Source organism: Tasmannia lanceolata, unplaced genomic scaffold (genome assembly GCF_043159265.1).
Source record: "Tasmannia lanceolata isolate RefF3 unplaced genomic scaffold, GAP_Taslan_0.1 ptg000018l, whole genome shotgun sequence".
NCBI classification, from domain to species: Eukaryota; Viridiplantae; Streptophyta; class Magnoliopsida; order Canellales; family Winteraceae; genus Tasmannia; species Tasmannia lanceolata.
The window spans coordinates 70,429,631-70,453,699 of record NW_027518695.1 but is presented as its reverse complement, the minus strand read 5'-3'; the positions used below and the strand labels follow the sequence as shown (position 1 = coordinate 70,453,699).

At 39.6% G+C, this 24,069-nt stretch overlaps 2 protein-coding genes across 2 annotated transcripts; one reads left to right on the top strand and one right to left on the bottom strand.

Moving 5' to 3' along the window:
* The first annotated feature begins 1,144 nt into the window (after positions 1-1,144).
* LOC143850675 (uncharacterized) lies at positions 1,145-3,098 on the top strand. Its single transcript, XM_077359901.1, has 2 exons — positions 1,145-1,629; positions 3,077-3,098. The coding sequence occupies exons 1-2, from the start codon at positions 1,145-1,147 to the stop codon at positions 3,096-3,098; spliced, it is 507 nt and encodes a 168-aa protein (XP_077216016.1).
* Positions 3,099-12,173: 9,075 nt separating this feature from the next.
* Positions 12,174-22,658, bottom strand: LOC143849988 (sulfite exporter TauE/SafE family protein 3-like). The gene is made up of 12 exons (XM_077359320.1): positions 22,304-22,658; positions 22,015-22,174; positions 21,129-21,329; positions 20,220-20,284; positions 20,091-20,130; positions 19,480-19,559; positions 19,286-19,372; positions 19,109-19,159; positions 18,482-18,703; positions 12,826-12,919; positions 12,604-12,744; positions 12,174-12,503 (listed from the first exon to the last, which is right to left on the bottom strand). The coding sequence occupies exons 1-12, from the start codon at positions 22,541-22,543 to the stop codon at positions 12,421-12,423; spliced, it is 1,464 nt and encodes a 487-aa protein (XP_077215435.1). The 5' UTR covers positions 22,544-22,658; the 3' UTR covers positions 12,174-12,420.
* Positions 22,659-24,069: the final 1,411 nt, after the last annotated feature.

Sequence of the window (24,069 nt, the reverse complement as noted above, 5' to 3'; positions counted from 1 at the left end):
TTTTCCTCTTCCGAACATCGATATCCTGGTAGACAACACTGCTGGACATGCTCTGTTATCTTTCATGGATGGGTTTTCAGGCTACAATCAGATCAAGATGGCGCCTGAGGATATGATGAAGACGGCATTTATTACTCAATGGGGGACGTACTGTTACCGAGTAATGCCGTTTGGCCTCAAAAATGCTGGAGCTACCTATCAGAGGGCTGCGACAACTCTTCTTCATGACATGATTCACAAAGAGGTCGAGGTCTATGTAGATGACATGATTGTCAAAGGAAGGACTCGGCCAGAGCATACAGTCGCTTTGAGAAAGTTCTTTGAGCGAATCCGAAAGTTTCAACTTCGCTTGAACCCAAATAAATGTGTATTTGGGGTCACGTCAGGGAAGTTGCTGGGATTCATGGTCAGTGAAAGAGGAATCGAAGTGGACCCTCAGAAGATCAAGGCTATCCAAGAAATGCAACCACCAAAGACGGAAAAGCAAATTCGTGGATTCCTTGGCAAGGTGCAATACTTGAGGAGATTCATATCTCATTTAACTATGACATGTGAACCCATCTTCAAATTATTGAAAAAGAATTCCTCCAAGAAATGGAATGAAGAATGTCAGGAAGCATTTGAAAAAGTCAAGCAATGTTTGTCTTTACCTCCTGTCTTATCCCCAGTCATTCCTGGTCAACCATTGTTGATGTATTTGTCCATCACAGATACAGCAATGGGTTGTATGCTTGCTCAGCAAGATGTAGGATCTAAGAAGGAGAAGCCTATCTACTACATCAGCAAGAAAATGCTAGAGTACGAGATAAAGTACACTATCTTGGAAAAGACTTGTCTAGCATTAGTCTGGGCGACTCAAAGGCTTAGACATTATCTCTTATCGAATAAGGTATTTTTGCTTTCACGGATGGATCCGTTGAAGTATTTATTCGAGAAGCCCGCCCTTACAGGAAGAACTGCAAGGTGGTTGCTATTGTTATCTGAGTTTGACATCACATACGTCACTCAGAAATCTGTCAAAGGACGGGTTATTGCTGAGCAGCTAGCTGATGCTCCTGTTGAGGAGAATGCTTTTCTGAAGGCTGAATTTCCTGATGAAGAGATCATGGAACTGGAAGAAGAAATTCCAAGTACCAGATGGACAATGTACTTTGATGGAGCCGTTAACAATCGAGGACAAGGAATAGGAGCAGTGCTTGTATCTCCCAAGAAAGAATATATCCCGATATCCATCAAGTTACAATTCGAATGTACAAATAACATGGCAGAGTACGAAGCTTGTATCGCAGGACTTGAGGCAGCTTTAATTTTGAAAGTCCAAGAGATTGATGTATTTGGAGATTCAATTCTGATAATTTGTCAAACCAACGGTAATTGGAAGACAAGAGAATCAAAACTGATCCCGTATAATTTCTATCTCGAATCTCTGGCCAAGAAATTCAAGAATATCACATTTACCCATCTGTCAAGAACCAAGAATCATTTTGCAGACGCCTTGGCTACCTTAGCCTCGATGTTGGATATTTCTGAGACAATGGAGGTCCAGCCTTTAGCTGTGAGGTCGCAATGGGCTCCAGCGCATGTAAATGCCATTGAGATATCAGCGCGATGTCCAGATGGAAAACCGTGGTATACTGATATCCGAAATCTCATTTCAGGCAAGGGGCATCCCCCTGAAGCTTCCAGCAAAGAGAGAAAAACTCTTCAGAGATTCGCCGCTAACTTCATCATTTGTGGTGAAGAATTGTACAGAAGATCTTTTGATGGGATTCAGCTTCTGTGTGTTGATGAAGATCAGGCTGCAGAGCTCATAGAGCAAACACATGAAGGTGTTTGTGGTCCTCATATGAATGGTAAAATGCTATCAAGGAAGATCCTTAGACTCGGTTTCTATTGGCCCTCAATGGAAACAGATTGTTTCGCATTTGTGAAGAAATGTCATAAATGCCAAGTCTATGCGAATCTTATTCATGTGCCTCCGTCAGAGCTGCATTCTATGACCTCGCCATGGCCATTTTCAGTATGGGGGATTGATATCATTGGCAAAGTCTATCCTAAGTCGTCAAGTGGGCACGAGTACATCTTGGTGGCCATTGACTATTTCACGAAGTGGATAGAAGCTGCTTCATATGCTTCCAAAACTTCCAATACAGTTGCGAAGTTCATCCGTGCAAACATCATTTGCAGATATGGAGTACCTCATGAGTTGATTTCTGACAATGGATCTCACTTCAAGAAAGAGGTAGTGCACCTGTGCGAAGAATTTAAAATCAAGCATCATAAGTCATCTCCTTACAGACCGCAGACAAATGGTGCTGTAGAGGCAGCTAATAAGAACATCAAGGTTATTATTAGCAAAATGACAGAAACTTATAAGGATTGGTCGAATAAACTCCCGTATGCTTTGTGGGCTTACAGGACGTCGATCAGATCCTCTACAGGTGTAACTCCGTACTCTCTAGTTTACGGAATGGAAGCAGTCCTCCCTGTTGAAGTGAAAATCCCGTCTTTAAGAGTTATGATGGAAGCGAATCTGCCAGAGTCTGAGTGGGCCAAAGCCAGACATGATGAATTGCAGATGATTGATGAAAAGAGGCTCAGAGCCTTATACCACATCCAAGGGTATCAGAGAAGAATCGAAAGGGCATTCAATAAGAAAGTCAAAGTTCGAGACCTGAAACCAGGAGATCTCGTCTTGAAATCTTATCGAGCACCGGTGTTCGATCCCAGAGGAAAATTCAGGCCAAATTGGTCTGGTCCTTACATTGTTGATAAAGTCCTGCCTGGAAAAGCCGTAAGACTCCTCAATGAAAATGGTGAAAAATTAACAGAACCTACAAACCTGGATCAACTAAAAAAGTATTATGCTTAAATACACCAGGAGGCCATCCTTGATCGATCAGAGCCAAAAGCTAACAACCCAAAAGTCAAAATACCGTTTGCAAACCCTTTGGGCCTAAAAAAAAAAAAAAAAATCCATTTTTATTGACAAACACAAACCAGGGGCATCTTTTATGACTTGCGTCATAAAAGATAGTAAGCTTGAACTACGTTCTGACCTGATTCCTTTTTACAGGATACGTAGGCCACCTGATTAATTCGAGTTCGGTCAAATTCTTCAAATCCTTCAAATCTTTCAAATCCTTGAAAATATGAAAAAAAAAACAAAACAAAACAAAAAATCCTTGAAATCCCAAAAATGGGCGAACTACGCGGACCTGATTCCCATTTTCTTTGGGGATACGTAGGCAGTCTGGAGGGCCAGATTCGGTTAAATACATGAAAAATCACCAATATGTAACCTGTTTGAACCCAAGCCTACCTAAAAGTCCTTCTGGTGTATTTTAGGTCCAGGTTTGTAGAGAAACAGAAAGAAAGAAAAAATGATGGAGTCTTAGACCCGCTAGACTGAAAAACCGAAAGGGCGGTCTAGGCAAAAATTAGGGTCATTCACCTGCTAAGTTGAAAACCCGAAAGGGCGGCTTAGGCAAAAATCAAGGTGCAGAGCCTGCTGGATGGAAAATCTGCAAGGGCAGACAGTCCAGGCAAAAAAATAAGGCATGCGGTCCGCCAAATCAAAAACCTGAAAAGGTGATTTGGTCATGGCAGTGACTTCAAAAGGATAAAACCTCTGAATGCCAGCAAGACTTTTATTTCTTCTGAGGCATTACTCTGAAGTCTGAGTAAGCGCCAGTAGAGATTCTTCTGACATTCTAAAAGCTAAGGAGTTAAGACTAAGCAAACCAAAGGAATAATAACCATGACGGAAAACCTGAAAAGAGGAATGAAACACCTTTAAATACGGTTTTTGAAAGATTCTAAGAAGTGGTAGACTATACCATTTTAAAATACTTATCAGGCTGAAAAGCAGATTCAGTTTCTCTTAGAATCCAAGTCATGGTCGAAGTCCTCCTTTGTTGTTAGCCACAGTTCAGTCCTTGTCAAAGTCAAGGTTAAACTCCAAGGTCTTGTGTGGGGAGTCCTGTGTGGTCAATGTCTCTCCAAGGTTGGAGTGATAGAAAAGTGATGAGGTTGTAGATTCTCGAAAGTGATACAGAGCAGAGCAGAGTTCAGAAGGATAGTACTCAAACCATTCGAAGTATTGGCAGCGGACAGAAAGAGAAGAAAATTATCAGATTCAGTCTGTTGTATTTGAAAAGATTTGTAACTTCAAAAATTCAGGAAATGAAAACCTTTTCTACAATGTTCCCTATGTTTGTTCTCCTATGAATTTGTCATGGAAATAAATTCGTACTAGGGGCATCTTTTATAACCCGTTCAGGTTATAAAAGATATCAAGTGAACTCTGATAATTGAGATAATTAATTTCATTAAATGAAGATAAGAAGAGCTTCAGTAGAGTTTTTAGTCAAATTCCTCTGAGAGTCTTTCTTATCATCTTATTGAAAATCTATCTCATAATCCCCAGTGGAGTTTCTATCCACAAAATGTAAATAAACCAAGCATTCAAATTAAATCATCTGCATCTGTGCATAAACCGTCTAGCCTCCGAGCTAAAAAAATCAAGCTTTTATGCATAAATTCCCTGCCTCCGAGCATAAATCCTTGCCTCTGAGCATAAAACCCTGCCTCCGAGCATAAACCCTGCCTCCGAGCATAAAACCCTGCCTCCGAGCATAAACCCTGCCTCCGAGCATAAATCCCTGCCTCCGAGCATAAAACCTTGCCTCCGAGCATAAACCCTGCCTCTGAGCACAAATCCTTGCCTCCGAGCATAAAATTCTGCCTCTGAGCATAAATTCCTTGTCTCCGAGCATAAAACCCTGCCTCCGAGCACAAATCCTTGCCTCCGAGCATAAATTCTCTGCCTCCGAGCATAAAACCTTGCCTCCGAGCATAAACCCTACTTCTGAACACAAATTCTCTGCCTCCGAGCATAAATTCCTTGCCTCCGAGCATAAATCCTTGCCTCCGGCTATAAAATCCTTGCCTCCGAGCATAAGTCCTTGCCTCTGAGCATAAAACCTTGCTTCCAAGCATAAATCCTCGCCTCTGTGCAAAAAACTCAGGCCTACGAGCTAAAATTCCCTAACATCTAAGCTAAAACCTTTCAACCTCCGTGCATAAACCATTTTGCCTCTGAGCATAATACCATCCGCCTCTGAGCATAAAACCAACATTCCTAACAAACCAACCCTCTAATAATCCAACCTTCACCAAATCATTTTCTCCATCCCGTTCTCTAAATCAATTTTGGGGCTAGTCAAAATGTGACGTCTGTTCAGCTTTGACATTCGCGCGACAAGCACGCTCTGCCAAAGAGGGGCATCTGTAGACACCCCATTTTGACTAAGCCCTAAACCTTCCCGGCTCGTGCCAAATCCATCCGAATCTCAGCATTAAGGTCCCAAGCTTCGCCCTAGGCTGGATTAGGGTCTCTTTTAACCCCCTGCAAAATTTCATCAAGATCGGGACTCGTTTGCCCAGCAATCAGGCTGAAATAGTGTGTATAATGTAAATGAAGGGAAGACCCCACTAGGTTTTCATTTTACCCTAAAAACCTTGTATTTTAGGGAAAATTCAAGTTATCCAAAGACCCCAAATATCCATGAATACATTTTTAGAAGCCTTGGGATCTCAGAATTGTCTCGGCAAAATTTCAGAAAAATCCGCCAAGAAAATTCGAAAAAGACAAGTTGAGTTAGTGCCGTTATCAAGTATAGGGGGTGCATTATCCCAGAGGAGTCGCGCATTTGTGCGCCCATCAATGTTGGTGCCAATATCAACTTCATATTTTTCCTATAAATACTCACTTAAGCTCATTTTTAAAAAAAATCTTAACTTTTCTTAATTTTTTAGAGAGATAAGCTCTGAGGAGAGAGAAGCCGAATCTCGTCCAAACCCAAACCCTCCGATCGCTTTTCCGATCCGTCAGCTCTTCACCTCCGATCCTTTTCTCCGGCAAAACCGACGGAGCTTCGGCTGTGTTCAAACCCCTAAACTCTCCCTCATTGATTTCCTCTTTGGCCGGTGATCTTCTTCGGCAAATCTCTGAGAGAGGAGTTTTTTTTTAGGGATTTCGTAGATCTCATTTGGATCTGAACGAAATTAAAGCAGAGAGAGAGGAAGATTGAGAAATAGAGAAAATTTGCAGAGAGAGAGAATAAGAGAAAAATCCCGAATCCCTAAATCTGTTTCTTTCTTTTCTCTGTTCATTTTTCCGTTTGATTTTCCGATCAATTTTCTTTTCTCCGATCATCTTTTCTAGATCATTTTCCGCCGATCCACCGGAGTCCAGATCATTTTCCGCCGGTAGCCGCATCCCTAAATCTGTTTCTTTCTCTTCTCTGTTCATTTTTTCCGTTTGATTTTCCGATCAATTTTCTTTTCTCCGATCATCTTTCCCAATCATTTTCTCCGGTCAGATCCACCGGAGTCCAGATCATTTTCCGCCGATCCACCGGAGTCCAGATCATTTTCCGCCGGTAGCCGCATATCTTCTCCGGCTCAATTCCGGTCAAATTCCGGTTATTATTCCGTTCATTCATGTTTGAGGAGCGTTAAATCGAGCAGAGAAGATTGCTTTAACAGTTGAGAATCAAGAAAATTTGAGAGTAGAAGAAGAAAGAGATTAGAGGTATTTCTTTCGAATTCTAAGAAAACGAATTGCTATTTTGTTGCGATTTGCTTTGATTCCTATTAAGATTATCTTTAATTAGATATTTTAAAAAAAAATTTAATAAAAAAAAAATATATAACTCTTTGAATCTTATCGATTTCAAGCTGTTTCAATTTTTATTTTTATTTTTAATTATGTTCAAGCTAACAGAAATACCTCCAGCTTTAAAAAAATGAGAACAGATGATTTATTTTATTTTATTTTGTATTTGATTCTTTTAGAATGTGTTTTATTGAAATGTGCAGTTTAAGCTTTTGATGGATGTTAAAGGCATGTGTTTCATATTGATTAATAAAGATTTATTTTTCTTATTAGGCCTGTTTCTCTGGTTTAAATGATTCAATATGTCGTCTTGAATATGCATATGGTTCAGTTTTGTCTCCAAATTTCCTTTGATTCAGAATTGTTGTTCACTCTACAGTAGATGTTATCATTCCTTAAAAATGCATTATTTGGTTAACCTGTGTATTTAGTGAGTTTATAGACTAAATTGTTTCTACTTGAATCTACGAGATATTTGATTATGATTGAACTGTGTTTTGATATAAAAATCATATTCAAGTTCAATAATTCTATCCCGGATGTATAGATTTGTACATTGAGCTGGTTCTCTGCACTTTGATACCTAATTTAGAGGCTAATTTTTCATATAGGGTTATGCAATGGGGATTGTATTTTGGGGATTAAATCTCAATGATCGAAAGTGGATAATGAAAACTGTGTCCCCTTTATTTGACTAAAATATGGGCAGATTTCCTTTGGTTAAGACATGTGTAATTTTACTTTACTTTGACATGTGTTCCTTCATTTGGTTTCAACCTATATAACCTTCTCACTTAGTTGTGGCATTCAAACCCCTGATTCAGCCCCTGTTGATAAGGGTTTATATAGTTCTTTTCTAACCTAGTCACCTTTGGATCACCATCTTCTTTATTATCCAGTTTAGCCTTAGAGTCTTCATTTTATACCTTCAAAAGAGTAATGACAGAGAGTAGATTTATAGGTTGTAAATTTGTCCAGTTCATATAGTCCAGTACTTATAAATTTAATACTTCTTTTTTTTCATACTAAGCTTTGAGTTAGGGATTCGAAGATGGTAATAAATGGATTATTCAGGTGAGATTATCTCAAAGCTTATTATACTCATTCCTTATTATTTAAATGAATTGTTAATAGGAAGAAGGAGATCAGATGACTACTCTATTCGATATCATCGACATGAGTACTGTCTGATCTCAAGGCGGGATTAGAAATATTATAATGTGTATATGATATCAGATGATTACTTTGGCATCATCTGATTTCATTGGAGTCCCCGTATTGGGGTTTGTGGTTGGTTTAGAAGTGTTTGATATTGTTTTTTTACTTTATTAGGCTATCCAGCGGCTGGTCTGGACTAATTAATGTTAGTTATCATTTTATGATTGCAATTAAATTGTATATTCTTCTTTGCTTAGCACTTGATTTGTTTTTAGAGTGAAATTTGCAATTATCTGGCAGCTTTTTCTTCTCTCTTTGATAGACTAACACAGTCTTATAGATTGCTGTTAATTTTCTTTAGATATTAGAATCCCCTTTTCTTGTAGGGCGATGAAGGCGCTAGCCCAAGCCCATCTCTAGGGGACTTGCTCAGTCCAAATAGCATTCTATTTTCTCAAAAGACTTGCCTAGTCTTTTAGATCCAAATCTTTGGAGACAGGCATTGTCTCATTAATGAATCAACCTGAGTTAACCTCTAGAAGACTACCTCTAGTCTCATAGGTCTTAAACCCTCCTTTTTGTGCGTTGTTTGGTTTTGGGAGAACACCTTGCTCGGCTTGGCATCATACCCCTTACCTTATGGGTATTGGGTTGCACATTTGTTGCACCCTAGGGCTAGGTAGCTGTCCGGCCCGGCTGGGTGTTTTACCTAAACCAAATAGGCACAAGGTCTCTTTTTCCTTGTTCGCATTTTTTTCCTCTATCCTACCTATATGTCTAAGAGACTTTCCCAGTCTCATTCTATTAGCATCCTCATCTTTGTGCATCATTTGGTTTTGGGAGAACATACTACTCGGCTTGGCATCATACCCCTTACCCTTATGGGTATTGGGTTGCACATTTGTTGCACCCTAGGGCTAGGTAGCTGTCCGGCCCGGCTGGATGTTTTACCTTTGCTAAATATGCACAAGGTCTTCCCTTATTACTTGTGAGTTTTATCTTAGCTTAATAGTCTCACTAGCACCCTTCTTTATCTCTTTTTCTTTTAGGAGACAGGCTTTGTCTCATTAGCACCTCCTTCTTAGAATCCTATTTTCAGAGTCAGTCCTTAGCCTAGGAATCTGTCCTTAGCTAGAGAGTCTGTTTTTCTTTCAGGAGTCAGTCCTATCATCATAGGGGTTAGGATTTTATCCAACCTCTCATCAAATCTTGTGTTTTTCTATCCGCTCTTGTAAGGTATAGGATGCTGTCCAACCCTTGCAGAGTTGTTATTCTGTTCATTTCCCTCCGCAAAGCATAGGATGCTGTCCAACCTTTGCGGGATATCGGGAGTCTGTCCTCCCCTTATGATGATAGGATTTATTCCCCTCGAGTCAAAAACACTTAAAAATAACAAAAACATCTGAAAAACCAAAAATCTCAAAAATCTTGAGTCATTAGGAGAGTAGTTAGGAATTCTGTTTCGAACTACGTTGGCTTGATCCTCTTCCACGAGGTACGTAGTGCAGCTTGAGATTCTTATCTCAGGTCCAGCCAAACCTTTGTAAATAAATCATTTACCCATTTTAAGAAAAAATACCAAAAATCTTCAAAACTTTGTTTTCAACAAGATCTTCCTCTAGAGTTAGGAGTTTGTCCTAGATAGAGAGTTTTAGAGTTTTGAGTTTGTCTTTGATGTGTTGTGTGGTTTGTTTGTGTTTGTGTTAGAGTTAGGAGTTTGTCCTAGAGTTATAGGAGCGCCTCCGTCCAGTCAGTTGGCGATTCATATCGCCGACTGATGATTAAGTCTTGGATACGCTAGTGATCCCATTGTTTCCCTTAGGGCGTACAGCCTAGCTACACATAGATTATAGGAACCACCTGCATTAGCTCAGGGCTAACCTGCATTTAGTTAAGGCATATAGGGTGTCCTAAAATCTACAATCCATTGGAATTTAAATAATCACACAAGAAGCTTTAAGAACTAGTCCGGTCTTTTAGATCGAGTCTAGGATAGAGGTCTAGATGTCTTAGGCATCATAGCTTAGAATAGGTGCGAAGAACTACGTTGCCTTGATTCTCGTGGAGGCGGGGATACGTAGGCTTCTTTGGATGAACATCAGATCATCTAAAGACTCAGGCCTAGGTATAGATTAGAGTCTTAGGGTTGTATGGTATCGAGTCATTTTTCTATGTTTTGCAGTGTTTTCTTACTTTATTGCGCAGACCTTATACTTTTTTGGTGTGTCGTGCATGTGTTTGTTCATCAGAACTTAGACACCCATTAGGCATGTCACTTATAACCTAGCTATGCTTAGGTGACACATGTTTCTTTTATTTTATCTTGTGTGCCTTTGATTTCATCTCCGAGACATGCATGATTAGATAGACGTCTTCTCGGAGATATTTATTCCCATTCCATATGATTTTCGCCCAAAGCTCTTCAAAATTATTAAGTAAATGGCATAAGAGACCAGGTGTTTGCACTTGGGCGGATGAGGTGCTCTTTAGACCTTCCGAATTCGTAACCAGGCACGAACCTTATTTTATATCTCTGGTTATCCGTTGCAACAGAGCATAGTATGGGATCCAGGGCCCATTTGCCTTTTTCCTTGGATGGCGACTCTTCTTTGTTTAAGGTACGCCTCGAATCTGGGCTAGTCCCCGAATCGAGAGGTATCTCACCTTTTATATCGCCACTCATACTGTGAGAGGCATTTCTTCTTTCGAGAGTTCCTTGGTAGAGCTCTCCATTCACGTGGATGATCCAGTGAGACTGTTAGCGCGTGGGGGCTCGTCCCACCGCCGTCTCTCTCTCGGATCGGGGTCCACAGGCGTACTCGATATTCCGGCGGCATTCGATATTCTGGGGCGTACTCGATATTCCGGCGGCATATTCGATACGTTTGGAACACATGTTTGAACCCAGAAAATCAGGCAGCGTACTTGATATTCCGGCAGCATACTCGATATTCCGGCTGCATACTCAATATTCCGGCGGCGTACTCAATACGTTTGGAACACATGTTTGAACCCAGAGAATCTGGCAGCGTACTCGATATTCCAGCGGCATACTCTAGAATCCGGCGGCGGACTTGATATCTATGAACGATGGGTGTTTCTTAAATGCGGCGGCGTATTTGATATTCCAGCGGTGTACTCAAGAATCCGGCGGCATTCTAAGCCAAAAGAGACGTGGGAAATAATAAAATGTTCAATAATGTCGCCGTTCTAAGCCAAAAGAGACGTACGAAAAGTGGGTAACTTTAACGCTTTTTTATGATATTTTCATTCCCCCTGCATTGAGGTTCTCATCCTTTAAATTTTTTAAAGATAATGATTGACGTTCTCATCCATCAAGAAGGGCAACATACGAGGACTCTGATCATGTCATAAGGGTATCATGGTCTTTTTTCCACCCAATTTTTAAGAATCACCCGTGTTTAATGCTTGTTTTCAAAAGTACCCAAAATCCGTAATTATTTTTCAAAGTACACACATTCCGTACTTTTCTCTTCTATTTTGCTTCTTGAGTGATCTTGCTGTTGTATGCTGTGTAATCACTTCCTCCGTCATCGGATATTAATAAAATCACCATTCCAAAAAAAAAAAAAATTACAGATTCTGCGATGAATTATAGTCCTTTCCTAATTTTATACACTGCCATCATACAAAATTATTGGACACAAACTGCCTTCTTTAATTCTAAATCACATTTAATCAAAATTTCTATTTTTGCTTCTTGAGTGATCTTGCTGTTATGCAGCCTAATGACCTCCTCATCACAGGGTATTAATAAAATCACCATACAAAAAAAAAAGAAAAAAAAAAAAACCCAATTAGATTCTACGCAGCTATATCTTTTCTTCTTTACGTAAAAAGAAAAGGATGAATTTGTTATGAACACGGTTCGGTTCATAACAGATTTGATCTTCTTAGAGGGAAGATCAGCCTCTTGATCCACTTCGAGGGAAGGATCGATCTTCCTTCGTGCACAAAACACAATTTCTCGAATAAATTTATGCGTGTATTTATTGATATTTCCTTCTCTCTTTATACAATAAGAGCCACACTTATATCCCACCAAAAACTTGCATAAAAGTAGGAGAAAGAATAGGAAAATCCTAACTTAATGGACTCTTGATAACTCCTAACTAATTTCTCTCTATAACTCCTAACTTAATGGACTCTAACTAATTACTCTTGACTCGCATGACCAACATCCTAACTAATAGGAAAATCTGCATCAAATAATTATCAAGAAAAATCTGCATCAAATGGTTATAAGAAAATTCTGCACGGAACAGAATTATAGTCCTATCCTAATTTTATACGCCACCATCATACAATATCATTGGACCCAAACTGCCTTCTTTGATTCTATCACATTTCATCCGTAACTTTTGTACAAGAAGAAAGAACATCTGGAACTAAGGAGCTCTTGTTCTCAGTTGTCATCAATACAGAAACAGAAGGCCCCTAGAAGCATACAATAATTTAGACCCCTAAGTGGAAATTACCCAACTGACTAATTGAAAAAGTGGAACTAGATGACTATTACAAGGTGAAAACTGCAAAAAAAGAAAATATATGAAAAATGCTTATGGTTGATAACACAAGTTTTCAAATCCCATATATTCTTTGTGCTCCAGCTTCTCAACCAAGTTTGATATGCCTACACCTCCTGTGGTAAAAAAAAAAAAATGATAACTTGATGAGTGCTTCCATTGTAAATTTCTAAATTGCCCCTTCCATTTGAACAAAAGAGTTTTGTGACTACTCACCTAAACTGATTGCACTGATGAAGATTGTCAGAGCCAAGATAAAGATGATCAATGATGCCCTGCCAAGCAGTGTTACTAATTTCCTCACAATGTGCTGCCCAACAATGGCGGCAATGGTGGCAATTAAAATAAAATAAGAAGCTGCAACAGGGAGTAGATTGTTTAGTTTTCTTTTGAGCAGTTACAGGAAGTTATTTGAGCAGAGAGGATGGCATCACTCACCATATGGGATCGGGAAACGATTTAGAAGGTAATTTTGTACAACAGACATGGATGATGAGAAGACCATTACAAAGGTTGATGTTGCACTTGCCACCTGTAAAGTGAAAGAGTGCATGAAAAGATTGCATGAGTTCTGATGAGTTAGATATGCTAAATCTTCTTCTTGTTTTTTTTTTTTTTTGATAAAGATACCATTGATTCATTAATTAAATCAAAGAAGATTACAAATGCACTTCTGGGGGGAGAGAATGCCCATATACAATTGACCTGTAGAAGCTCCCGATTTGGCAAGGCGATCAGCCAAATCATTTACACTTCTAGGAATCAAAGAAAAAGAACAATCGCCCAATAGATAGAGATCTTTTATCTCATTCAGTAGGTTGGTGAGTCTCCACGGATGGTGCTATTTCCTTTCACCCACAACATAGTAGTGGAAGAGTGGCTTTCCACTTCCAACTGCCCCTCCATTTGATTGAAGAAAATAGTCAATCCTTTGTAGAGGGCATGGACCTCGGCTTCGGTGGAATCAACGATTCTGATAGGTCACGCAAAAGCTTAGATGATGTCACCCAAATGGTTCCTAAAAATGCCACCAATACCACACATGCCTGGGTTCCCAAGGGAGCAACCATCGACATTGAGTTTAATGACATTTGTAGGAGAAGGTTTCCATTTTGCTATCTGAGAATTCACCTCTTTATCAGAGAATCCTTTAGAGAGGATTAATCTCCTACGAAAACCACGCAGGGTTATGAAATAATTTCTATTGCTTGGCTTCCAAAAGAACTACAGCAAGGATAAAATAATGATGCTCACTGGCATCCCTACAAACAAGGAAAAGATAGCAATCTGACTGCTACATTTCATCTCTACCAATAAGGATAAGAAAACATAGCTTATCCCTTATTCAAATATCACAACCGAACTAAATAATACTCCAAGCAAAATAAAAGACCAAGACTCCAAGAAAAGTAAGACTCAAACCTGGCATTGTCCATTGAGGTTGTTGCCATGGTTTAAGATTTCGGTTTCGGTACCGGTTTCGGTTCCCTGAATTTTCGAAATTTCGGTCGAAATTTGGTAATAAATTAAAAAAGAGTATTTAATAAATTTAAAAATTTCGGACCGAAGTCCGAAATTTTATAACAGGTTTTTTCTTTTAAAAAAAATTACTTTAAATTCCGAAATTACAAATTTGGTAAAGGGCGAAATCTGAAATTTCGCCAAATTTCAGTTTCGGTCTCCACCGAAATCCGAAATTTAAAACCGTGGTTGTTACATCCTTCCCTGCTTCAAAAAAGCCTTGTCCTCAAGGCTAAAAAGCCCACGGTTGACAACTTTCTCTCGATCTTCTTTGATTACAACATTATCTGGATCTCCTTCTAGCATATAGATTTGAATGGACTTACACTTGTGACTGGGAACAAACTTTTCATCAGAATTGTAGCAAAGCCCGTGGTCACGATGTTCTTTCAACTCTGCAAAACTGAGTCGCTTTATAGGTTGATTGCATACAGTTGTCGTTGGAACAAATATTTTTGGGCTAGGAGTCAACGAGGAAGCCATTGTCGCTGAGCTAGGTGTTGGTTTGTTATGTTGGAAATGAAGATGGTGTTGTGCCTTATCTTCTTGAGCTCGGGCAAGGGGAATGGCATTGACGAACGTCTTAGGATTGTGAACCAATACGTCCTTGCAATGTCTTCCCGAAGTCCTTGTATAAAACAACCAAGTAATGCCTCTTCTGACCATCCGACTACCCTGTTGGCTAACCTCTCGAACTCACACTGGTACTCGCGGACAGTCCCTATTTGGCAAAGTTTGGAGAGAGCTCCGTGAAAGTTTTGGTATATGGTAGGTCCGAAACGTACACATAGAGCATCGATGACGTCCTTCCATGTAAGGTTTGGCTTTGCCTGTTGGTACCATTGAAACCAATAGGAAGCCTCTCCATCCATATGAAAAGAAGCAAGGAGAACTCGCTGATCCTCCGACGTTTTTTTTTATATTGAAAAAATTGGTCCACCTTATAAATCCATTCGCCATTCAGATGGTTCGCCTCCATCATAATGTGGAAAATCAATTCTGGCGATCCGAGCTTGAATCCTTCTTTCTCCGGTATTTCCTTCGCTATGATCTCCTCAAAGGGATAGAGGTTGTGAAGAACGATCCGATGACGCTCCATCAAGAACACTTGAGTTATGTTCCAAGTGTTCGACGGACTGGGATAGCGCATCTTGGCATGTGATCACGGTGCGTAGAAGATCCTTGATCTCCTTGATGTCTGAATCCAAATGGTCGACCTTTCCTTCCATCTTCTTCAAACCTGTAGGCTGCCTTGGCATGCCAATAGGCTGGGTTTGATACCAGATGGGAGGATTCACCTCTATATCAAAGATTCCTTTAGAGAGGATTAATCTTCTATGTGAAAATCACACAGAGTTCTGAAGTAATTTCTATTGCTTGCCCTGTTGGCTAACCTCTCGAACTCACACTGGTACTCGCAGACAGTCCCTATTTGGCGAAGTTTGGAGAGAGCTCCGTGAAATTTTTGGTATATGTTAGGTCCGAAACGTACACATAGAGCATCGATGACGTCCTTCCATGTAAGGTTTGGCTTTGCCTGTTGGTACCATTGAAACCAATGGGAAGCTTCTCCATCCATATGAAAAGAAGCAAGGAGAACTTGCTGATCCTCCGGCGTTTTTTTTTATATTGAAAAAATTGGTCCACCTTATAAATCCATTCGCCATTCAGATGGTTCGCCTCCATCATAATGTGGAAAATCAATTCTGGCGATCCGAGCTTGAATCCTTCCTTCTCCGGTATTTCCTTCACTATGAGGGATAGAGGTTGTGAAGAACGATCCGATGACGCTCCATCAAGAACACTTGAGTTATGTTCCAAGTGTTCGACGGACTGGGATAGCGCATCTTGGCGTGTGATCACGGTGCGTAGAAGATCCTGGATCTCCTTGATGTCTGAATCCAAACGGTCGACCTTTCCTTCCATCTTCTTCAAACCTGTAGGCTGCCTTGGCATGCCAATAGGCTGGGTCTGATACCAGATGGGAAGATTCACTTCTATATCAGAGATTCCTTTAGAGAGGATTAATCTTCTACGTGAAAATCACACAGAGTTCTGAAGTAATTTCTATTGCTTGGCTTCCAAAAGAACTACAACAAAGATAAAATAACGATACTCATTGGCATCCCTACAAACAAGGAAAAGATAACACTCCTACTGCTACATGGCATCTCTACCAATAAGGATAAAAAAACATAGCTTATCCCTTATTAAAATATCACAACCGAACTAAATAAGACTCCAAGCAAAATAAAAGACCAAGACTCCAAGAAAAGTAAGACTCAAACATGGCATTGTCCATTGAGGTTGTTACATCAATGTTAGGTACCTCACCAATACGCCAAAAGCTCCAAATCTGATGGAACACGTTAGGCAACGCCCTTTAAACCTGTCCCATACCAAGTTGGATCCCACCCAGTCCCATACCTAGGCTGGCCCCCACTCGAGACCGTAACATAACACCATGCTTCTGCATCCGCCGTCCTTGGCGGCCCACTCTGTGACGGCTTTCACTCTGGCCTTTTTTACAGGTAGCCCTTTCCACAGGTCACCCCACAGCGGCCTAGTTTGTGGCAACTTCACTATGGAGGCTTTCAATCTAGCATTTTACCAAGTAGCCCTTTCCAAGTAGTCCTCTCCAAAGGTCGCCCCTTCCGTGTCTCGAACATGGGACGTGGTGGCTCTGGTACCAAATGTTAGGTACCTTACCAATACGCCAAAAGCTCCAAAGCTGATGGAACGCGTTAGGCAAGGCCCTTTAAACTGGTCCATATCAGGTTGGGTCCCACCCAATCCCATACCTAGGTTGGCCCCCACTCAGGACCGTAACACGCAACAACTTTAGATTTTGAAACACTAAGGGGCCGTTTGGATACGCGGATTTTAGAATCCGGGATTTCTTCAAAATTGTAGCTAAGAGACAAGAGAAGAAGCAGACCAGCCATCATTTTTGACTCGTTTTTTACTTCTCGCCCTTCTTTCTGACAGCAAGAGAGTAGCATATCCTACAATATTTCCAGGTTTTAGAAATCTAAGGATGCAGGAGAGATTTTTAAAACTTGAACTTCTCACTTAAAATCCAAGAAACGCTGTCAGGACAGCATACATCAGCTTGATCATGAACCCTCTTTAACACTGTTTTCAAACTGAAAACCTGGATTCTAAAATCCGCGTATCCAAACGGTACCTAAATATTTCCAGTCATAGAAAAACAAATTTCTATCTTCTTTGTTTTTGGTGGATTAACTAATACCTTTTAAGGCCTGTTCGTTTCAGATTGTGACAACCGATTGTGAAACAAAAATCTATTATTGGACTCAAAATTACATTTAAATTTAACTCCGATAATAAGTTTGGGGCTTACAATCTCAAACGAGCCAGGCCTTAGTTTCTCAAACCAAATTCAAAGGTTACTGGAACAATGGCAGATTTGTAAGAAGAAAGAATCAATAGATTCATTTTTTAGATCATTCATTTCTCAAATGCTACTGTTGCTTCAGCTAGAGCCACCATTCGGTTGGACTGTTATTCCAGATCTCATAGAGCAAAACCAAAGTGCGAACCAAGGTTCAGGCAGTCTTTAATAAAATTAGGATTTTCTACTAATTCTTAGATGCAGTTACAGAGAATAACAGTGCTTATATAGAGCACTTAGGTGATAAACATAGAACCACCATTCAGTTGGACTGTTATTCCAGATCTCATAGAGCAAAACCAAAGTGCGAATCAAGGTTCAGGTAGTCTTTAATAAAATTAGGATTTTCTACTAATTCTTAGATGCAATTACAGAGAACAACAATTATATAGAGCACTTAGGTGATAAACATAGAATCAAATCTTGATAACTATGGAAAGAGACTATTCTAATCCAATCTAGTTGTCTAATTTAACTAGGTTACCCCATCTAACCTACTTGCCCAATCTACTTCCAAGATGATCCTGCGGTGAGATCTTAACTCAATCCAACTGTTGGATCTCACATATTCTAACAGCCTTGGCTGCCTCTGACTTTGGAACAGCCTACAGGGAGTGAGTCTTCTGATTTTATTAGTGTGGTTGTAGCATATCGAAAGGTATTCAGAACAGATTGAGCTGTATCTGAAGAGAGGAGGTTCGTAGATGAGATAATTAATTTCTTGTGCGTGAAAAGGGGTGAGGGTTGGAGGGTGTTTGGGTCTTCGCTGTATGAGTCTTGCACTCAGTGGGATGCCTCGTTCCCAGTGTTGTAATACACTTCCAGCTTTAATGAAATGTTATCTTAAAAAATAATCTCAAATGCAGAAAATAATCTCAAACGCTACTTTCAGGTCATTTCAGGCCTTCTCTCATCATTTTGGCTATTTCTGTGCCTCTATGGACGGCAAAAGGAGCATATAATCTCTTTGTATTTTCAAAAAGATGGCTGGAGTTCACCTAAGTTTTCTGATAGTGCTATCCAGGTTTTAGTTTCAAGACTCAAGAGTCCCCTTGGAAACATTGAATTTCTTGAGCTTTTTGTGGAGAATATAAAAAACCAACATTGTTCTTCATGGAATGTCTTTAGCAACGTGGTATAAGAGGGAGGGGGGGATACCTGAGGAGGAACTCCCAGTTCAAGGAAAAGGGGTCCCAAGATGAAGCCTCCTCCAAGCCCGAGCAGACCACCAACCATACCAGCCAATATCCCACAGAAACAGTAGAGCAAAATCTGGGGCATTTCCCACGTCATTTCTTGTCCTCCTTTGGATGTAATCACCCTCTTTCCAGTGTATAAGCTGATCGCTTCATAGAGTGTCACGGAAACAGCAATCGGTACCTGAAGATGATGTAAACTGTTAAGACCACAAATTTTTGGAAAATGAAGCAGATACTGATCTCAAATTATTTCATGTTTGTAATATCAAAATAATAATCAACCTCCCACAGTCTCAAAAAGGACTATGTTGTCTCTTACATGATATTGCAGGTAAAGACGATTATACTGTGCTCAAACACTTCTACTACTAATGAAGATTAGTTGTGACTACGACTTTTTGTTTAGTTTACTACTGATGATTGGAAATTGGAAGGGTGTATAATAATGTTCAAAAGTCTAATTGAATAACTTCAAAACTCATTGGATCGACTTAACTCTGTCAAAGCTTGGGTCAAACTAAAGGGTAAGTGTGGGAATTTTGGTAAATTTCTGAAATAAATAATGATACTTAGTTGGGAACTTCACCTGCAGTGAGTTTAGAACCCAGTATTCAACAGAGCAGGTTCTAGCGTACGTCTGCATATGTATTGGAACAAAGAGATTATTATGCTCAATATAAAAACAGGAAAAAAAATATAAATAAGCAAGTAGTAACAAATAAATTGAGCATAAATGTCTATCTTAATGAGAATAAGAGCTCACCTTAACTATCTGCACTCCAAGGAACAACACCCACACAAGCAGAAGCAGCGTAAGCTCTTTCCAATAAATGTTTTCCATGACTGAAACCTGAATGATAATAATGATGATGATTGTGGTTTATGAGAATGGTTATGGCAGTGGTGGTAGTGGAGATGGTGATAATAGCTGTGGAAATGACAGAATGCTTAGTTTACCTTTTCATCTGATGGGAATTTGGATGCTACGTAAGCATTTGGACCATTTGGTAGCTTTTTGTACTCCATTTGTGGATTATCTGTGATCCATAACATGGTTAGATGATTTGAGTTTACATCGTGCATCATAATTTTATTAAGTATAGGAATTTATGCAATTTACTTTTTGTGGATGATAAACCCAGCAACTATTTTTGCAGGGGGCATTGTCAATTTGATAAATCTAATGGACATTCTTCCTACACTAGTGTTAACTTTGAAGTCTCTCGAAAGAAAATGCCCACGTGCAAAAAAAAATTAAATCAAGTGTATGTGGGGATCATTCTGCAAAGGGTTGTTTCTTTTTCCTCTAAAATCCAAAATCCTTAGATTCTGAAAGCATTTATTCTGCCCATTTTGGGAAAGTAAATTGTTGGGCTGTTTCTTCCAGTTTGGAATGTTAGGTGTTTGGATTTCAAAATAACATAAGGCACTGTCCACTAGTTTTGCCTTATTTCATTCCATCTTTCTCAGAGAAGTATAAAAAATCATATTTCTGGACTATGCTGGATTACTCTTAGTATTCACAAGAAAGTGTGGATGTGGGCGAGTGATTTTCATATTATACGCACCGTTTAGCTCTGAGGATGGCTCCAAGAGCTTGGCTGCTTCCTGGAATTCAAGAAAAGATGGTTGGTCTCTATTAATAAGATGTATGGACATGGTAGGAGGAACTCAATTACAGAAGTGAAGAACCTTGCCTTCCTCATTATAGTCTCTTTCTTCCATGTCTCTATGCCTTTAATAAACGCCTTGGTTGATGTACCTACAATCATTAAGTACTACGGGTTAGTAGATTAGCTTATGGTTAGATAAGATTGATGGAAATTCTAATATCCAACAGAGCAAATGATATCCTAATATAGAAGGTGAATTATAAGCTTTAGGTAGATATCATTATCAAAGTTGCTGCAAAATTGAGTGCCCAAGAAAATGTCTGACATTCTGATAGATAAAAATCATGAAAAGGGGATGAAACTGACATTGACCAAGAAAGTGAACAGGGTTCTAACAGAGAAGATGAAAGAAAATTGTATCTTGATCTAAAATATGGTCAAATTGTGCCATTTCTATTTCCCAAGAAAGAAAAATGAGCATTTGAGAGAAAATATTAAATAGTAATATTTTTCTGACACAAAATTTCCTATAATTCCTCAAATGGAAAGACTGAAAGTTTGGTGAGGGAGGAGCAAAGATGCAGAAAATCTCAACCCCCAATTAAGAAAATGCAACTGCCAACAGAGAAGATGATCAAAACAGAGAGGTTGATGGAAATGGTGCCAAATGAGCTTCTGATAAGGAAATAATCCCAAGATAGTTTGGTAGCTTTTGTCAAGCACCCCAGGGAAAAATGATCTCCTGATGGGAGACAATATTAAATTGAGCTAAAATAGTAGAATTGAGCTTTTGCGTAGGGGGAGGATGACCAATGCTCCTTGACATTTGTACACCTAAAAACAAACATGATATTTTCTACAGAGATGGTAAAAAAGACATTCATGGAAATCATTTTTTTTAAAACATGGAATTTAGCAACGAAACTGGGGCGGCATCTGGATTTTATAAGAGATAAGGGGACTAAACATTCATGGAAATCTTAATAGTAATACCCAGAAAGAGAATGATGAGCAGAATAGTGAGCATCCAATCCGCAAACATGACATTACAGGCAACTCCAATGCTGATGCCCAACATGAGCATGGGTTGGAAGAACAAAGCAAGGTCGTAATCGATTATTGGCATATCCAATGTTGGGTGTCGAAGCATCAAATTGTAGTAAACTGTTGATCCTGCTGCACCCATGATCATACCTGCAGAAATTTTAGAAAATTGAAAGGATTAATTCAGAATTCAAATTCTAAAACATAAGACCTCAATAACTCATGGAACTATCTGTTTTGAAAAATAAAATAAAAAGGAATAGTTCGTACTCGAACTCTAAAACACCCCCATAAGACCTCAATAATTTATGGAACTATCTAGTTTGAAAAAATAAGAAGGATTCATTCGAACTCGAAATCTAAAACACCACAATAAGACCTCAATTAAGTTGGTTAGATGAAGCAACCTAGATAAATTAGGCAACTAGATTAGATAAGCAATTAGGTTAGATCAGTATGTTTCTATCTTTATCTCTTTCCACAATCAATATTATCTCTCTATGTTTATCGTTTTGAGTGTTCTATACAGACACTGGCTAGGTTCATTGTAATTTATCCAAGATTAATAGAAATTCTCCTAATTTTTATCAAATGAAGCTATCTATTCTCAAATTTTATTAAAGCTATTTGGATAGTCAAAGACTACCAGAAATGAAAGTTGATTTGGACTATCAGAAGCTATCAGAAATATGTTTTTTTTTTTCAAAAAAAATCTGAAAAGGGATAACCGAGCAGAGTGAAAAAAGAGAAAGTTTTTCTCCATTGAGCTCAATTACATTGATGAATTGTAGCATTTTCATATGGAGAGTGAGTGAGTGAGAGAGGTTAGTGTTACATTTGGATATGGCCGTTGAAGACTTCGCATCAAAGCCTATGATGAGAGTAAGCATAGGGACGAAAATTCCGCCACCGCCGACGCCTCCAATGCTTCCTAGAGCTGCCCCAAAGAAACCAATGATTGAACCCACCACCACCCTCCAACCAAACTTCATTTCCTACCAAATTCAATAAACCCATACAAAAATTTAAAACACATGTAACTGAAATTGGTCACAGAAATGATAATAATTTCTGTTCCTATAGTTAAGAAAAATGGAAAACTTCAGAGAGAGAGAGAGACCCACAGGCCAAACATTAACATGTTGGTGAGAAGGCTTGCCACTCTGCTGAAATTGAAAGAAATTAAGGAGTTGAGCCATGAAATCTTTGTGTGCAATCTCTTTTTTAACAGTTGTTTCAATATTCATTGGATTGAAGGGCCTTTCTGCCATAACTAACTCTATCAATAGAAGGATTAGAGTCCCACACAAGAGCCCAAAAGCTGAAATTTTCAATGACCACTTGCTTGCATGAATTCCCCCCATGGATTCAGAGAGATTCAGAAGAAAAAATAGAGTCAGCTCTCTATCTTAGAAAGGAACACAGAGAAGAAAGAGGGAGAGGAATGTTTGGATTTGTTTTGCTTATTTATGTTCTTCTTACACACAGATGGGTTGCTTTTAAGGGTGTCAATTTTGGCTCGGGCTCGGAAGCTCGCTCGAGCTCGAGCTCGAGCCGATTCTTAACGAGCCGAGCCCGATTTAGGCCAGGCTCAGCTCGGCTCGTTAAGAATTTAATATATATACACATTAAAATGTTGTCCAGGGAGTGATAGGGGGGCAAAATATGTCACTTCATTTTTGAAACCTCATTTGTTACTAGGACCACCCCCCATAGTGTAAAAAAAGTAGTCAAATTACACTAGTAGGGCAGTGAAGGGAAGATGAGGGGTGTGAACTTAATATAATCCGAGCTCGGTAAGGCTCGCGAGCCTAACCGAGCTGAGCCGAGCAGAGCCCGAGCCTGGCTCTAGCCCGAGCCAAGCATGAGCCGAGCTTTTGAGCTTAACGAGCCGAGCCGAGCCTGGCCAAGCTCGGCTAGGCTCGGCTCGGCTCGTTTACACCCACTGCTTGCTTTCATTAAAACGTGTTTTCTGCCTCGTCCACTTGCTTCTGCGTGGTTGGTATGTGGCTATGAGCCTATGAGCCTATGAATTAAGGAAATAAATAAATTCACACCACCATCTTGTTTTGATAATGACAGCCTTTACTTGATTAAAGTATTAAGCACTCCATTTTATTAGCTGTTGATGGATTTTCCGGATTTGAGAATTGTAACCAGCATCAACAACTAACTGAAAACGAAAGAAGGGATGAGTGCCATTACTAAAACAAGATAGTGCGTTGCTCCTTGATAGGGGGAATCATACTGTGGGAAGCTCTGACCATGAAAAGCTTGACCATGGCCCACCCACATGATGATGACATGACATCCAATGGCTCCCAACTCGTTCGAATATTTCCAACCGTTGGATAGTGAAATTTTGAATATAAACATGCGCTAATCATCTATTTGCAAGCCATTAATCAAATAGTTAAGACCATAGTTACAAACTTTGAATTTGGAAATGTGGGGTCCAATTGGTTGATTGTTGAGGCTATTATAGGCATTTTAAAAATCTGACGCATTTCAGAATAATAACACCATCTCCCCTTATTAGCTGTAAACAGAGGGTCAAGATCTTTCTATGACTCAGAGCGGGTCCACCAGATGACCGGTTTAGGTCCCACGACTTTATGAAAAGCCACATGGGCCACATGTGAATAGCACTTGACTTTGGCATCTTAATGCAGGGCCCACCATGAAGTTGACAGTTCGCATTCAAACCACACCACATTGAAGACGATCAACGTACCAAATACCAATAGGCTTTTGTTCTTATCCGAAGTGGTCAGCATGTTCATGCTGACCGTCCATCCGAACAAATTTGATGTGTCCCTTTCAACGGCCAAGATAAAGTTTTCCTTAGGGCCCCAGTTTGTTTTGTCCGAATCTATTTCCCCACCCCAAA